This window comes from Desmodus rotundus, chromosome 8 (genome assembly GCF_022682495.2).
Source record: "Desmodus rotundus isolate HL8 chromosome 8, HLdesRot8A.1, whole genome shotgun sequence".
NCBI lineage: Eukaryota > Metazoa > Chordata > Mammalia > Chiroptera > Phyllostomidae > Desmodus > Desmodus rotundus.
Window position 1 is genome coordinate 46,031,452 of NC_071394.1, and position 18,868 is coordinate 46,050,319.

General features: G+C 36.0%; 1 protein-coding gene across 2 annotated transcripts in view; it reads right to left on the minus strand.

The window, feature by feature from the left end:
* The window catches only part of TGS1 (trimethylguanosine synthase 1), a 50,645-nt gene that overhangs the window by 24,682 nt on the left and 7,095 nt on the right, over positions 1 to 18,868 (minus strand). For both annotated transcript variants that reach the window (XM_045204935.3, XM_024572249.4), the window contains exons 2-9: positions 17,289 to 17,353; positions 14,962 to 15,134; positions 13,791 to 14,610; positions 11,624 to 11,741; positions 10,075 to 10,161; positions 7,677 to 7,851; positions 5,646 to 5,952; positions 2,884 to 3,033 (exon numbers count right to left, since the gene is read on the minus strand). In XM_045204935.3, the coding sequence (XP_045060870.2) occupies positions 2,884 to 3,033; positions 5,646 to 5,952; positions 7,677 to 7,851; positions 10,075 to 10,161; positions 11,624 to 11,741; positions 13,791 to 14,610; positions 14,962 to 15,134; positions 17,289 to 17,353 (1,895 nt within the window). The remainder of the gene's footprint in view (positions 1 to 2,883; positions 3,034 to 5,645; positions 5,953 to 7,676; positions 7,852 to 10,074; positions 10,162 to 11,623; positions 11,742 to 13,790; positions 14,611 to 14,961; positions 15,135 to 17,288; positions 17,354 to 18,868) is intronic.

Below are 18,868 nucleotides of genomic sequence, written 5' to 3' on the forward strand. Positions count from 1 at the left end.
ACACTCAGCAAGGTGGGAATAGAGGAAGCATTCCTCAATATAATAAAGGCCATATACGAGAGACCTACAGCCAACATCATACTCAATGGGCAGTAACTAAAACTTTCCCATTAAGATCAGGAACAAGGCAAGGTTGTCCACTTTCACCACTCCTATTCAACATAGTATTGGACGTCCTAGCCACAGCAATTGGACAAGAAAAGGAAATAAAAGGCATCCAAATTGCAAAAGAGGAAACAAAACTGTCATTGTTTGCAGACGACATGATAGTGTACATCAAAAATCCTATAGACTCCACCAAAAAACTGCTCGACCTAATAAATGAATTTGGCAAAACAGCAGGATACAAAGTCAATAACCAAAATCAAAGGCATTTTTGTATACCACCAATGAAACATCAGAAACAGAAATCAGGAAAAAAAAAAAATCCCATTTGATACAGCAACAAGAAAAATAAAATACATAGGAATAAACCTAACCAAGGAGATAAAACACCTGTACTCAGAAAACTACACAACAGTGAAGAATGAAATTAAGGAAGACACAAACAAATGGAACATAAACAGTATTCATGGGTCGGAAGAATTAACATCATCAAAATGTCCATACTAACCTAAGCAATGTATAGATTGAACACAACACCTATTAAAGTACCAGTGGCACATTTCTCAGATATAGAACAAACACTTCAAATATTTATATGGAACCTTAAATGACCCCAGCAATTTTGAGAAAGAAGAGCAAAGTAGGAGGGATCACAATACCTGATATCAAACTGTATTACAAAGCCACTGTAATCAAAACAGCCTAGTACTGGCATAAGAACAGACACATGGACCAATGGAATAGAATAGAAAACCCAGAAATAAACCCAAGTCTCTAAGGTCAATTAATATTCGACAAAGTGGGCAGCAGTATAAAATGGAGCAAAAATAGCCTCTTCAACAAATGGTATTAAGAGAGCTGGAAAGCTACATGCAAAAAAATGAAACTCGAGCACCAACTTATACCACACATAAAAATAAATTCAAGGTGGATAAAAGATTTATATAAGTTGTGACACCATTAAAGTCCCAAAGGAGAACATAGGCAGGAAAATCTCAGATATCCCACACGGCAATATTCACACTGATATGTCCCCTAGAGCATGGGATATAAAGGAAAGAATAAACAAATGGGATCTCATCAAAATAAAAAGCTTCTGCATGGCTAAAGAAAACAGCATCAAAATGAAAAGAGAACCAACCATATGGAAAAATATATTTGCTAATGATACCTTGAAAAAGGGTTAGATCTCCAAGATATACAAAGAACTCACACAACTCCAATCTAAGAAGACAAGCAACCCAATTTAAAAAATGGGCAAAGGACTTGAATAGACACTTCTCCAAGGAGGACATACACAGGGTCCAGAGACATATGAAAAGATGCTCAGCATCGCTAGCCATCAGAGAGATGCAAATTAAAACCACAATGATATGCCACTTCATACTGGTGAGAACGGCCATCATAAACAAAGCAGCAAGCAACAAGTGTTGGAGAGGTTGTGGAGAAAAGGGAGCCCTAGTGCACTGTTGGTGGGATTACAGACTGGTGCAACCACTGTGGAAAACAGTATGGAATTTCCTCAGAAAACTAAAAATGGAAGTGCCTTTTGACCCGGCAATTCCACTGCTAGGATTATATCCTAAGAACCCTGAAACACCAATCCAAAAGAACCTATGCACCCCAATGTTCATCGCAGCACAATTTACAATAGCCAAGTGCTGGAAGCAACCTAAGTGTCCATCAGTAAATGAATGGATTAAAAATCTATGGTACATTTACACAATGGAATTCTATGCAGCGGTAAGAAAAAAGGAGCTCCCATCCTTTGCAACAGCATGGATGGAACTGGAGAGCATTATGCTAAGTGGAATAAGCTAGGTGGTGAAAGACAAATACCATATGGTCTCACCTTTAACAGGGACCTAATCAACAAAATGAACAAGCAAGCAAAGTATAGCCAAAGACATTGAAATTGAGAACAGGCTGACAGTGACCAGAGGGGAGAGGGGAGGGGATAATGGGGAAAAAGAGTAAAGGGTCTACAGGAACAATTATAAGGGACATATGGACAATAACGGGGGCGGGGGGGACGTGGAAAGAGGGGAGGGAGGTGGGGAGGGCTGGAGTGGTAGGGAGAAAAGGCAGAAAACTGTACTTGAACAAAAATAAAAAATGTTAAAAAATTATAAATAAATAAAAATAAGAAATTCATTAAATTACATTATTTCTGCAGTAGATATTTCTTCATCTGATATTATTTTTAATAGCTTGGTTCAATAATCTACCAATTCCTTTTGCTATCTATCCTGAGAAGCTACAAATACAGATTAAACCCGAGTCTGAAATTTTAAGAACACATTTATACCCAAACTGAGGACATTACAGATATTAATTGGTTATTATTGTTTGGAAAATGTCAAAGTTCTGAATGATAAAAAAGGCTGAGGACTATTCCAGATTAAAGACAACCAAAGAAATGAAACTAAATGTAATACATGATCCTATACTGGAAGGAAAAAAATGATATAAAGGACATGGTTAGGATAATTGACAAATCTAGAGTATGGACTATAGATTATAATATTGCAACACAGTTAAATTTACAATTTTACCACTGTTACATAAAAATATCCTTGTTCCTAGAAAATACACAGTAAAGTTTTAACTAAAAGGTAGGGGCTACTGGAGCAGGAACACACAGACACACATAGAATGATAAAGCACATGGGGCAAAATGTTAAGAAACAGTTGAATCCACGCTAAGAGGATATGAAAATTTTTCTACATTTGAAATTATTTCAAAATAAAGTTAAAAATTACTTATATACACTTTACCTGTGTCCAGTTTAATCCCATCATCAAAACGGGAGAAGAGTCTGTACCTCTGGGCCCAGTATTTTGCCAGCTTAGGAACGGCAGCTATCTCAGGAGGCAGACCAATTACCTTTTTGGTCTGTTTCTTCTTCTTCTTCTTTTTAATTTCAGCTACAATAAAAGAATATAAAGAATACAGATGCACACTATGAAAAAAAGGAAATCACAGGTGAATTTATATAAAAGTGTAGGTACAGCAAATAATTATAATTCGGGGTCGAACTCCAGAATATGTGAGCAATGACACACTTGGAGAAGCAGGAAGGCATAATGGAAATAGTGCTGACTTTAGATTACAGACTCTAGTTTGCTATTTACTGGCTCCCCAAACTTGGAAAAGTAATCTAGGCTCTCTGAGCTCCAATATTTAATTTCTCAAAAGGAATAAATGGCTGAGTAGTGTTTTACCTGTTTACTTTAGAGGACATGTACTATTTCAGGTATAAAGGTTAGCACTTCTGTTAGGTAAGACAGTGCTTTCATCGGTAAATTACAGAAATCTAAACATTTCCCTTTCTTTCTTTAAAGTAAAATTTCGTAAGGACTGATTAAGCTCTCTCAGCTACCCATACTTTTGCCATGTATAATGAGCACCTTTTATAATGCCCACATTTTTGAGGGAAAAATAAGGATGCGCATCATACATGGGTAGAATGACTCCACACCGTGAGCATAATAATCCCGTGTGTAACACTCACCAACACCCAGGTGTGCATTATACACGGCAAAATATGGTACATCCATCCTCTGAACCCAGCCATGACCTAGAACTCACAGTGCTCTGAGAAATTGAAACAGAGGTCAGTAGCCCCAATTCAATATAAAAACATCTGATTCACTCAGAAACTGTCTTTTTCTTAAACAATTTTTTATTAGTTTGGTTATTTGGCTTCATTGCTGAGGAGATTAGAAGACGACAGTGTTATCATAGCTAAATATAATAACAAAAAATGATGCTGACAAGAAAAGCTCTATCGCATTTAAATGGTTCTCAGAAAAGGGATGATGTCTTAATATGATCATGTGATCATCACAAATAGCTAAAGGGGTCATCAACAGCAAAGTGCAGCAAGTTTCTCAAGAGACACAACACTAACATTTTGACTGAACAACCCTTATTGTGCAAGACCATCCTGTACACAGTTTAGTGTTAAGTAACCCAAAGTACTAAATGTCAAAATTCCCCAGGTCATTCTAACAACCAACATCTCCCAAATGCCTGAGATGGTGGTATCATCCCAGGTGAGAACTACCAACATTGTGACAAGCGGCGATCAGGGAAAAAGGGGAGGGTGGGAAGATGGGATTTAGGAATCAGACAACTTGGTACTGACTTCTAATTATGCCACATACTGACTGTGTGACCTTAGGCAAATTTCTTAATTTCTCTGAGCTTTATTTTTACTTTCCATATTTATAGAATGGAGCTAATTCCACCTACCACATTGGGCTACTTTACAGATTAAATGAGAATAAGGCATGTAAGAGCATTTCAGAAATCTTCAAGTGCCCCAGGAATACCAGTTGTACACAAGAAAACTGTACAATAACAAATAGTTGCTTAACTAAAAAATTTAGCCACCTTAAGTATGCTCTTTAGAAAATCAAGGAAGTATATGATATAGATATCGTAGGTCTATAACAAGCACACCCACACAAAGAAAAAATACAAAGATTCAAATGAGGTATTTTCCTTAATATGAAATTAGGGAAAACTGAAATGGGGTCACTAGTTCCATTTAGTAGAAAAAGATCTCATTCATTACTAAGAAAGAGATCATCACAATAAATACAATTATTTCATTAGGCAAGTCTGAAATAACTCATCTATAAAACTGAACATTATTTTAAGTAAACTTTCTTATAAAAGTTTCAATGTTCCACTGAATACAATTATTTTTAAACTATAAAAGAACATTTGCTAAAAATAAATTCAAATAGTACAAAAGAGCATAAAGTGAAAATGCTACTCTGTTCTCCACTCATTATAGCTAACTACTTTAACTACTTTTTTATGTCAATGTACCATCCAAAAACAAAGTATCACTACCTACAACTACTACAGTAAATAAATAAATAAATAAGATGATCAAAATGAAAACCAGAACAATACTAAACTTTAATAGGGATAAAATGATCTGGCCACCGTCAGCTCATGAGACAGAGTGTAGTGGCAAAAACTAATCTTAACAGCACACAGAGAGGTACTCAAGCAGTTTGCCATATACTTTACCTTCGATTTTATCATGCTTGTTCAGCCAAGAGGGAAGTGCACTCTGGTGCCAAATCATAGCCATTAGCCATTACTTAATATGCCTTCTCTCAACTTAAAAATAAGTAGCAGTGACTCCTTAGGTATAGATGACTTGTAAGTGAAAACCAGGGAAAACCATTTTAAAAATGTACTGTATTTTTTGGACTATATGACACACTGGACCATAAGACACACCTAGGTTTTAGAGGAGGAAAATAGGAAAAAAAAAAAAAAAATTGAAGCAACAAATGTGGTCCTGCTCCTGCCTCCTGTGACCCTGCTCCACTGCTGGTGCCCCCCGACCCCCGACCCCCGGCGAGCCAGGTAAGCTACATTTGGATTATAAGACGCACTGCCACTTTCCTCCCAAATTTGGGGGGGTGGGGTGGGGAGGGAAGTGTGTCTTACAGTCCGAAAAATATGGTACTTATCTAAATCCACCATCAAGTTGGAGCATATTTAGTCTTACCTTCAGTTTCTACCTGGAGAGAGTCTGGCATATCCTGAGCAACACAATCCTCCTTATCTGTAATGGCTGCTACTACGCTGTCCCCTTCATTTTTTTCTGTTTCAAGTTCACCAGCTAAAGATACGGCAAGACACTGCTCAGGTTCTGGATTGCTCAACTCCAGTGGCTTATCCCCTTTGGTAACAGACATTTCTTGTTCTTCGGAATCACTGCTTGTGCAAGTGTCTGGCACATTGTCATGAGAAATTGACTCCTGTGATACCTCTGCATCCATTGGTTCATTAACCCATTTTAGAAACTTTTCTACCTGAAATTTTAAGATGTTACAAGTATTAGCCAAGTCCAATTACACAGAATATTCCTACCCGCTTTACAATTTGTGACTTGACTGATAAGCTACATCACAATTAACTCTGGTAAGTACACTGTATCATACAAACTAATGTGAGTAAGTAAATCCAAGCTAATTGCAATTTCTTGTCTGGACACACCATGGCCTTATTAAAGACTTCCTTAAAAGGAAGAAAATATCAGATTATACACAAGACTTCCTGTTATCAACTAACACTAAGAGAATAAAGCTAAACTCTTCTGGTAGCTCATAACGGCTTCTAACAATATAACTGTACTTCATGCTATTACCATTAACAAGTGTACCTACCTATTGTTGAGTCATTAATTTTAATTTTTCAAATTATACAGAGCTTTCTGCAAGGCCCAGGCTGTTGCCTACATTAAATGATACTCAATACCAAAGAAGAACTCTAAAAAGATTTTGTGCCAATCTGTCTATAAGAATAAAAGCACTGCTATCTTGGAAGGAATGTGAGCTGCCTTTCAATGAAGCAGTGGAGTCAGTAAAATGATTCCTAAAGACTAGGTTTCTTCTGTTAAAATGTTTACAAGGCTCAAGGTCTGAAGATATATACTTCCTTGCTTCATACCAGATTTTCTTGATGTTCCTAAGGGTTAGGAAACTAGAACAAGAGTGGGAGGTAGAAGACGGGCAGGGACAACCACCCAGAATCTCCCTCTGGGGGGACTGTGCCTATACATCAATCAGAGTTCTAAGGACACAGCCACATTTCTTTTTTCCTCAGTAATACTTAGCATTTATGTTTCTGCTCTTCATCTACAGGTGGATATATGGAGACTATGGTATCTAAAACATTGTAACAAGTCCTATAGGACTGATTGAACTGAAATTGGAAATCTGTTCAGATATAACTAGGGTCAATAAAATATTGAAGTATCACCAGCAACCATACAATCTGAAATATGGTAAAAATGAGGCTATAGATTTGCAGTATGTTTTGGGAGAACACTGAAGTTGAGAAGGGTAATGTCCACTAGGGGAAAGACAGAGTCCTCATGGGGTCCAAGATTTTGTTCTGTTGACTGAAAAGAGCTGCTGGAGATGTGGCTGCCACAAAGGTTCTGCTCACTAGAAGGTGCTTTTCTTTTTCTACTACAATGGATAAGAATCCTCATCACAACCAAGCAAAAGCAATTTTAATTATTTTGGTTTCCAGGTAGTTGGATGACAAGTACAGCAAAATCCAAGAGAGGGGATATAAATAATTAACAATGTGAATCACCAAATTCGCCTTGAGTCTCATGTCATTAGGATGAACTTGTTAGTGCAAAGTTTAATCAATCACCTTTAGATGACCTCAAAATTAAGGATTACAATAAAAGTAGTATCAGACGTTGGATTTCCAGGATCCTACTTAGCCTAAAATAGATGAGCCATTTCCATTGTTGTTACCACATACATAAGGCAATTTTACCCATTTACCTTCCTGGACTCTACTACTTTGTAGCTTTCAAAATATCCCCTTTTCAGATTATCCTCAACTTAATCTCTTTCAAATGTAGTTCACACAGTATATGCCTTTAGGAAGCCAGTGGAAAAAAATCTTAGGTGCCTTTATGTCTGGTAGAAACAGGGTTTTCTGTTGAAAATAAGAACTTTAAGGAGCGAAGCTTACAAGACGAAATTCTATCTGTAAAAATAAAACAAATACATACCTTACTCAAAGCTTTACTTTTTTTGAAACATGTTTTTTCTGTGTCTTCAGTAAAGAAAATATGTTTGTTTTTCATATTTATTTGTCTTCTCATGTCCAAGAACTTAGACTTATACTTCACATTCTTCTGCAGATACCTGATCCGCCTACGACTGAAATTTGAAATTCCACCGTATCTGTGACCAAATCAAATGAAGTTTACTCAAATCTTAAGTTCTAGGAGTTTGTTTCTTCATATGAAAAGAAAATAAACCTAATGATTTTTACTATTTTTCTATTAGCAGTCACTATTTTAATTTCACTTTTCTAAATCAGGAAATTATGAAATAAAGTTCAAAATGCAGTTTAAAGTCTAGCTTGAATGTAAATTCTCAAGTAGATGTGAAATACCAAAGTTGGGAATATCAACATATATAGAACAGAAAGCAAAAGTTACATAGTATACATGTAATAAAGAAATAGCAAGAAAAATATAACACCATTGCAGTTGGTGAGGTGATGCCAAAGCTCATTAACACACATCTGGATATGTTCGAATTATCTCAAAAATGGCCACTAAATTCCTAACCCAAATCAATCTGAACTCACCAAAGAAGCAAGCCCCTATTAACATAATTAGAGAACATCTTTTGATCTAACCATCTACATTTTCTAGTCCTAAAATGCATACACCTACTATCAGACTATTAGACAAAGTATAACATATAATTTAGCACTTATAAACTCCTCAACAGTTTGGTTTTTAAATGTCAGGTATTTAAAAATCAGGTATCTTCTAGCCGTATTCAAAACTTCTTTGTAAAAAGTACATCTTATCCTTCCCTTTTAGGTAGAATTCAGTGCTCTGAATAGAGGGGAAATAATTAAATCCACGGCAAGAGAATAAATCTCTATGAGTGTATATCACCAAGAGCTACCCAAATAGTTTCTCAATCAAACTATATGTGGGTAAAAATAAATTCTGCCAGGAATTTAAACATGGCAATAGCAGGAAAACTCTTTGTTACTAATCTTTATGATCTTTAGCCTGAAATTATTATATGAACTACAACTGCTTTGAAGTACCATATGTGAGAGATAACCATTAGTTTTCTAAACAGTATTCACAGTATTATGAGCATGTATTTCTGAACTAATTTGGATTTAATTTACATCAACCTATGTCCTTTCCTCGCTGACTTCATAATGTGTAGGAACCCATTAAGATTTCACAACTGACAAAATATGCCTCAACCATTAGAAACATCAAAGACCAAACATCTTGGCTTAAATCACTGATGCAAACTGACATAAATGGTAGGTCTTCAGTGTGCCTTAACCACTCAGTTCAGTGTTCAGGTCATAGACAATAAACTATTCAGTCTCCTTATATTTAATGTTGGGCATTTAATCCAAGAACGCCAATACTTTCTGTATACAAAAGTTCATAGCAGCTTTATTGTAATAGCAAAATACCTCATATAATCCATATAATCCTTCTATAGATCATGGTTGAACAAACTATGGACATTCATACAATGGTGTCCTATTCAGAAATAGGAAGAAATGAACTAATAGTACATGCACTATATATGTCCTGGGGGTACCTCAAACACATAAGCTCAGATCTTAGGACTAACATCCCAGCTGCACACACAGGATAAACAATTAAGCACAGGGCCCTATTGAAAGGATTAGGTAAATGTATTGATAAGGCAGGCTGTTGAGGGTAGACTGCTGAAGCAAAGAAGCAAGCTGTAGACTATGTACAGTGATTCCATTTTTGTGTTTTATAAAAAGGGAATAAGGTGTATATATGTACATAGCCATAAAAACGCACATGAAAAATTAGGAAGGGTATGTGCCGGATATTGCTTATCTCTGGGGAATGAGTTGAAGAAAAGATATACATTCTTGTTACTTCCGTTTTGTTTTGAGTTTCACTACTTTTATAGCGAAAAAGTAGTTTCACTACTTTTTTCTAAAAGAAAAAAGAAAAACGGTTACTTGGAGATTTGAACTTTTCATGGCATGTCCGCTAAACACTTCAGAAATACAAAGAGTTACGTGACACACCAGGTGAAGAGAGAACCATGCTTAGAAACTCAAAGGCTGGCCTTGAACTCATTCCCTCCAGGAAATAATGTAATTGTGACTAAATCAAACCCTGTAAGCTGCAGTTGCTTTATTATAAATTGAAATAACAACACTGGATTGCTATGAAGTACAACTGAGTTTATATGAATATATCAAATGTATGGTGAGTATCTCTGTAATTCTTACTAATCAGAGAGGTTAGTGTCTTAATTGAAATATCTCAAAGGCTATACATACTCATTATTAGCTACCTGAACATCAGAGAGCTGTAAGACAGCTGAAATGGTTAAGATTTAAGGGCAATGGCTTTTATGTATAATTACTTTTGTCCTGAGCCATGCTTGAATCCTAGGAGGGAACCACTGTCATCAAAGTCTGGATCTGGGTTTTCATCGAGGTCCAGTTCATGGCTAAACAAACAAACGGTGACAAGACATTACCTCCAGAGTCCACATGTTCGGGTAAATATCGAAAGTATATATGGTCAACTTATGCAAGCTTTTCCATCACAATAATCAGCCATAGTCCACAAACCCAGGGAGACAGGAAAAACAGGATTTTCCAAATGAGATAAAGTACCAAGCAGTGTTTGGAACACAGTAATAAGCACCCAAATCTTAAATCCTGTCAAGTAATTACCTATATTCCTAAACATTGTAGAGATATGGATCTACCCATTCACCTTTGAAAAAACAATAGTTAAAAGTTTCAGCTTCAAATCAATCTCCTAGAATGATACCTCTAGAGGTTTTTCTGGAAAATAAACAAGGAAACACTTGAGAAATATCAACTTAACCCCCCAAAAAATTACAAAAGAAAATTCATACTGTTAAGAAGAATAAGGTTATGATACAAATGATATTAATTAACCCAGGATCCTCCATCTATTGGGGATAATTCTAATACTCCCTACTACCTGGGAAACAGTGACAAGTAAATGGAAATGGCGAGAGATTACTCTTGCAAATAAAATTGCAAGAATAATGGTCACTGAATACTTATGGTGGACCTATTAGGTAAAATACAAGTACACAGACAGTGTGCCTTCAGGTACTAACAAGAACTAATGGAGGAGTTAACATTCAATGTCTACCATGTAGAAGGAACACTGGAAAGTCATGCTTTTATATACTAAGTTACTGAGCCTCTGAAGCTTGCTTACTTTGTCTTTAAGCTGTATGGAACAAAGTGTTAAATAAAGCACTGTATGTCCTGTCATAGAAATGACATGTGTCCAGCTCACGTCCAATTTCTGTAATGTCCATCCTTTTCTTGTAATTTACAGCACTAGCATTTGACCGTATCTTACCTTACATTATTCTCTACTTGTTCAATTATATGTATCAATGACACACTAGAAAGAGTACTGTCGCTGAAAGAATTGGACTGGGCTCCAGCTTTAAAGCTGCCATTACTGGTACACAACTCTGGGCAAGGTATTTATCTTTGTTTTGTCTTAGTGTTCCTATCGATAGAACGAAAGCATTAGAGCTGATGTATCTGAGATGCATTAAAATCTTGTGATTGTTCCCAGACTTCTGAAAAAAATTAGAACTTCCTTGAGAAAGATAGACTGTACCTACTTATATAGTACTAGTTGATAGCCGCTAAGTGTCAGATATATTATATGCTAGTACCAGTCTTCCCAATGACCTCACAAAAAGACATTCAGTTCCACTTTATAGATAAGAAATTGTGCCAGAATTGAGGAGGCACAGTTGGGATTTGCCCATTCTCCAAAGCCCAGGGTCTTGTTTCTTCTCTTCATAGGATCGGCAGTGCTATAATGTCACAGGCACTTTGTAACTCCTCACTCAGGGTCAGAGTGCTTATGCTAACACATTCTAAAGAGAAAGGTAATGTGCAACTTGCCTCCTCTTGAGTTTGCTTGGCTTATGTTCTGGCGGATCTTCTTCACTGTCATCTCCATCCCTACTGTTGGGATGTGGTCTTTCTTTGACTGTGTTTGCTTCTGAAGACTCCTGTGAATCTAAAGAGGCAGCTATTACTGTGGATTTTCATCTCTGGTTTGACAAGTCTTCTGCCATTTGCAAAGGCAATCAAAATATTTCAGTGCCTGTCCTGCAATGCACGGTATGTGCACGCAAGACAAAGTGCCAGACCACATCTATCTGTTCTGTGTATATCTACGGGCAGAACCAGAACACAAAAAAACTGGAGCTATGTCTATTAATGTTTAAAAGTTTCCATGATTTAGCTACTTAAAAAGTGAACTAAAACTACTCTTTTCTGATAACTAACTATCTACCTCCATACATTTTGATGAAATTTCAACCTAAATGACTCTAAAGCTGGCATGATCACATTGATTAAAAAGTTATCTTCATTAAGAAGCAAATACATCTAATGATCTATAACATTGCTCTTAAAGTAATACTGGAAGTAACAGAGAAATACCACCATTTAAAAAGAGTATTTTTAACCTTTAGCTCCAACTGAGGTATATGTCTGTCCTTGTTCTATATTTCTTCAGACTGGAGCAAAGCAGGTGGGTGAGACTAAAAGTGGAGAGGTGTCTGCAATTTAGACAGTGGGAAGCTTTGAATGTGTGGGGACAGACCACTGCAGAAGAACACCCAACCACAAACAGTAAAACACATACTTATAGAAAAATGCAATATATACCTTGTGTTTTGATCTCAAGGGAGTATCTAAAACAAATCAAAATCTAGAATTCTTAAATAGATCCTGATGGCAGTCCCACTATAGCTAGTTACAGAAATGAGCAATTATATACATAAGGGAATAGGCAACAGACATGGACAATCTATACACACAGCTTAGGAAACAGGCATAGAAGAAATTGTGAATTTAATAGGTTTGACAAAGGAAAAAAAGTAGGAAGGAAGGATAGTAGAAGGGAGTAACACAAAGTGGTAAGATAGGGGCCAACACATTGACCAATATACACAGTTCACATTTTATTGTCAAAATAAGTTACAGGAAGTAATTAGGAAAGTATTGAAGAATATCAAAACATATTTAAATAATCATATAAAAATTTGATAACAACAGAGAAATGACTGAGAATATTGCAGTGAATCAAGCTCTATTGTAAGAGTACAGAGAAAAGAAATAAAAAGTAGATAGAGCTCTCTGGTAACTCTCTATGGGAAACTCTTAACTAGATGAAGACCAGTAACCTAAGATGAGCACAGAAAACCTAGGCCAAAATCTTTCACTTCATATATGAATAAGGAGGAGAAGAAAGTCCCTAGAGCCAGACTTTTCCAGTACCAAACATCAAGGATACCAAGATAATATATATGTTAGTAGGCTTCAGGAAAAACCTGAAAGTTCTAAAAATTTCCTCCTCTCTCATTTTCCTGGAGCCATCAGTTGGTAGTACGCTTTTCCCAAGCAAGAGCATTCTTATCTAGCCTACTCTTCCTTTTCTTAACACACTTCTTACTGGCTTTCTTTGGTTTTCACAGTGGCACCAGACTGCATGACAAATTTTTTTTTAGTCACTTAAACAGGAGTCAACCAAGTTCTTATCTTGGGTATTTTATGAGAATCCTGAAATCAACCCTTCCAGTTATAAATGAATATAATTCCCTGTTTAGATTCTCTTTATAGCAAAACTTCACTTGTTTCAACTGACTCCCAGCCATGGCTCTCGTTCAGATTTGCCTAATGTCAAATGTGCCCTCAGCCCCTTTCGTACATGCCTCCTATGAACTAACTTGTTCCAGAGAGGCTTGGACATTCCAAGCTCACTCTAAATTAGATTTGTGATTTAATTAGGAATTTCTAAGTTTTAATTTATTGGCCACCAAAGTACAAGAGGAAGCAATGATACTTTGCAGAACTCTGTGCAAATACTCTTTTGTATTTATATAAAAGGGTAAAAAACAACTTGTGATATAAAAATAAGATTGATTAAATAATTTCATTATACTATAAAATGTAGTTGGCATTATTTAACTCTACCATAAAGGATTAGTGTTAGTTATTTTGCTAAATAGATTCATTTAGTTAACTGTTACTTAGTAGAATAAATCTTGGTCAATCTTACCCTGAGCTGGTTGGTTTGTGCTTCCATTCCCAGATGAGTTGCTTTCCTTGGTTCCTTTACCATGAGGTTCGCTTTGGCCAGACGCAGGGCATTCTCTTCTGCTGTTAACTTCGCTTAGCCACTGATGTCCATCAGAATTTACAATTGAATCTAATTGGCTCTCTTCTACTTTCTCTGAATTCAGCCTTATGTTCCTGATTCCATCAAGTACTTCATGATGATCTTTGTCACTTGAACTAGAGCTTTCGCTACCAACTGATGAAGATGGAAATGATTGTAAGTCTGCTTTCACACAATTTTCACCTTTCTCATTGTCAACTTCTGTTTTAGACCCACACGTATTTGTATCACAACTTTGTGAGTCATCAAAAGTCCAACCCTGAGCTTCCCAATACTGAAATTGTTCTAAATAATACCAATAAAGTTGACTATAGTGTTGTTCCCATTCTGTCTTGGTATCAGGAATGTTCCAAGGTTCAGAACATAGTGTTTGATCTGAATGTTTTTCTTGCCAGCTTTGCCACAATAGTCCTCCACCATATTCATTCCAGTACTTTTCCCATTTCTCTGTAATTTCTAGCTTTGGAGACAATGTATTTTCAACAGAAAGATTTTCAGTTTCAATGTCTTTTTTGGATTGAAGTTTACATGTTCTGGTGTTCTCACACTGTTCAACTGAAGATGGATCATCTGAAGCCAAAATGTCATCTTCTTCATAGTCTTGTCTCAAAGATTCTTTAATAATCTCATCTAAGTACTTCTTTTGATGTTTTTTCTTTTTCTTTTTTATTTTAACTTTATTCCTAGTATTCATAGATACCTATGTAAAATAAATAACTTGAATATAAAATCCACTTCATAAACTAAACGAGAAAGTAGAACCCAAGTGTACTTTGACATTAAATTAAATAAAATACCCTTGATCCTCCTCCACCACCCTGGGCTTTCAGTCACACAAACAAGTGAATCTTACTACCTAATTTTCCAACAGCAGAAAAGACTCACATGTGGGACACATCACAACTTACAGCTTTGGTTGGTTTATAAAAATGTACATTAGAAAAGAGATGGGATGCTCTAACTCATAAATGCATTAGATTTGGGGTTAAAAAATCCCATGTGATTTTACAAAGAAAACTAATAAATAGAAATAATAAAAGTTAATACTTACCTCAAAATTCTCATATGCAGACATCCCACCAAATTGAAGTGGCAGTCCCATACTTCTCATGAGTTCAGCCTCAGAATCAAGTTCAGTTTCATCTAGGCCTATTCTTTTGCTATCACATGATTCTTTAGTACTCTGGGAATTGTCACTTTCTTCCTCTTCCGAAGCTTGGTCTCCTATTGATAGCATTTGTTAGCTTAGTTTGAGAAAAAATTTAGATGCACGTTTTATCATCGTTTTAATGAAGAAAAACCTGAGACCCAGAGTTATTACATGACTTGCCCCAAGTAAAGGTGTACAGATGTTACAGTTTTTAAGGAAGAAAGAAAAAGGGAATTTATTCTAATCTGGATTAGTAAAAAAATGGCCAACTAAGAATCAAGAGACAATTTGTAGTCTGGCTCTGCCTGCCACTATCTATCCAGCTGCCCATTCACTTACGTAGACTGACCATCTCCTCTATGCTGTGCATTGTGCAAAAAGTACTGAGCATGTAAGAAGGAACACAGTCCAGTAACCATAAGGCAAATGTCTACATTTTAACATTCCTTATCTGCAATATTTCTGGATCAGTGGATTTTACATGATGATTTGTGGAGTTATTTTAGAAGCAGTTAATACGAGAGGTGAGAGCATGACTTCTAGCCCCTCCCGGGAATGTCAATCGCAACTAGATTTATATCCTGGGACTCGAAGGGAGAGTTGGTTTAATAAAAGGGCTCTGCTATTAAGTGTCTGAAATCCACTGAACTGGAAGATCCTTTCAAGTGCCCGAATTTTAGTACTTATAGAAAACCTGTTTTATTATAACAAAACAAGTTTTACTGTATCCTAAAATGGTTATCTAAGTGGATCAGACCACTAATTGGACAGATGTCATTCAAATGCTCTATTAACTGTTTAAATGAGAGATAAAAATCATTTTATGTATCCGCATACTCAATTAGGACTGAGCTGCACTCCAGATAAATGATTTTAGGCAACAGAACAGTGAGTCTTACACAGAAAAAAAAAGAGACTGAAAAAGAGAAATCTTATATGTGCAAATTCTACTAAAAGAAAAAAGGAACAAAGATATCTATCTAAATAATGAAGGGGATTCCATTCACCACTTCATTCAATGAACTTATGAAAACTCAGGAGAGAGCAAAATAGAAAAAATGAATCAACTAAGTTTTATGTTCCTTTCATGGTGTACATATTTTAGAGTCTGTTGTGGTCTAGTATCTAAATAGATTTTATTTGTACTAAATAACACTGAAAAACAAACCAAACATTTCATCCAGTATGCAACTAAAGAAACAGTAATTTGTTTAACCATATGAAAGTTAAAGGATCTTCAAGGGTAATATGACACCCTACTTGTGCTGGTTTGAGCCCATACCTTACACTGCAGTTTTCCCTGTATGCAAAGAAACATACAGGACTCGTGTGAAAAGGACAGGGGAATGTGAGAGAGACCAAGATGCTTTTCAGGTAGTGGGGCAAAGGTCAAAGTATAGAACAAATCCTATTTGTTATTTGGGAAAGTTAACCCGGATTGTGGCCCCTTTACTTCAGGCATGACTATGGATGTTCACTTGGAATTTATCCTTAATCGTTTATTTATATAGTTGTTAAAGTAACTAAACAAGGAGGCCCTTAGGTGAGATGGCTCTAATGCCTTAGTAGCCAACCCAAACAAATCAAAACCTAAGCCAGAGTCAATGCACTTGAACGTGAGAAAATGAAATGTAAGAACAACCAATCACAGCCAACTAAGCTTTCCCAATTAAGGCAACAGCTTAATATATGGCCAATCAAATAATTTTTTTGCTTTGCTTCTAAAGCTTCTCTATAAAACTACCCTTCCCAGTTCCTGTCAGTGGAGTGATCCTAACCATCTTTGGCTTGGTACTGCCCAGTCTGAATCATTGTATGCTCAAATAAACTCTTGAAATATTTTAATGTCGCTCTGTATACCTTTTAATGCCCAATAAAATTCTGCAGAAGAAACTATACGTTCTCTACTTTTTCAAAGCCTCAATTTTCAGGTTGCTTTTATCTAATAGTGACAAGTCAGGAAGGAATGCTACATGAGGTAAAGGAGGCTACTACCTCGAGTCCATGTAGGAACTTGCTATAGGAAAAGAAAAGAAGAAAAGATCTGCTTTGATAAGAATTCTAGAACCATGTTATAATAGAAAAGAAGGACTGCCTATTATTATAGAATATTTTGCCACATAATATTTTATGCTAAGAAATTAATACAGTAATATAACAAATTATAATACAATATTATGGTTAATTTTAGTAAAAAAAGGGGGTTATATAGCTTTATACTATATTACCTGCATTGTTGCCATTGCCTTTAACATAGTAGCCTTTTAATCCCAAATTGCATAATTTTCGATCCCTGTGAAGCAAATTAAACAGTCAATATTGGAAAAAAATTAAATTATAAATTTAGAGAAGAAAAGTTCAAGGCAGCATAAATTAATTAATAAAAAGGTCAAGGAACAGAAAAGCAATCTGTTAGCACATTTTTCCTCATCTGTAACACAGAAGTAGTAACACATATCTCAGGGGTTGTTTTAAGGATTGACAGTAGCTGTAAAACATTTAGTATACACCTCGTGGCAAGCATGGGTAATTATAACCACTAGTTATTAAAATTAAGTGGTATTCTGGATATTGGGGGAAGAATCCAACCCCCCTTATGATACACTAAAACAATAAAATGCTCTCTAAATTTGCTGTACAAGGGAAGCACAAAAGTGGAAAAATTTATCTGATACATATATGAAATCTACATGTAAACCCAAGGCCATATGCAAGTAGGCCAAATTATTGACTTCATATTCAATAATTTGATATTCATGGCACAAGCAAATGTTGTTTTGGAGACTAATATAAAATGAAGTTCTTATTTAAATATTTTATCAAATTGAAACATAAGTCTGAATAAAACAATCAAGTCTCAATGACTTTTGAAACAATGAATGGTTAAACTTTTCTTTACATACCTACTTCTAAATTTTTCTTTATCTACTAAGACTGAAAATTACATAAACAAAATAAACCTAACAGAATACTTTAAAAAGTGGAAGAGGAGGAATTTTGCTATTATCATCTTAGCAGTAAATTCTGCTGTAATACAGTCCATCATAACTGCCATATAATAAGGCCATCTGCAAGTAATAGCTGATACTACTTTTCAATGGAGCTACAATAAATTCAACAAAATGAAATTCTTGTGTACTTCATATATTTCATACCCCCTGTTTATTTTTTGATACTTTATAAAACATGAAACAGGCTGTGACTCACAGTGGGAGAGTGAAAAGAGGGGAGGGGGTCCTGGCTGGTGTGGCTCAGTGGATTGAGCACTGGCCTGCAAACCCTTTTAAGGGTCACCAGTTGATTCCCAGTCAGGGCAAGTGCCTGGGTTGCGGGGCAGGTCCCCAGTAGGGGGCGCTCAAGAGGCAACCACACACTGATGTTTTTTTCCCTATTGGAATATTCCCTCCCTTCCCCTCTCTAAAAATAAATAAATAAAAAGAGGGGAGGGAATGAGGTGTAAATGTGCTTGGGTAGCATGCCGCATGCCCACTGGCCAGTTCCCAAGAACATGGACACTGGTGGGGTGGGTGGAGCTTTAGCCACAAAGCGGACATTAATGGTGTGCTTGCCAGCACCCAAGGATATGGTGCACCAAGGTATCCAGTGGAGGAAAGGGACAAGATGGTTACAAGACTGGTTACACTGAGGAAATAAGTAAAGATAGTGATAGCCAAGATTCTCCTACACACACATTTATGTATGTATGTAATATATCAGGTCTTCCAATAACATTCAGTCATTTCATTCACTTTGTTATAATGTTGATGTGATGCCATAGGAACTTAAGTTTAGTTTATATTAATTAACC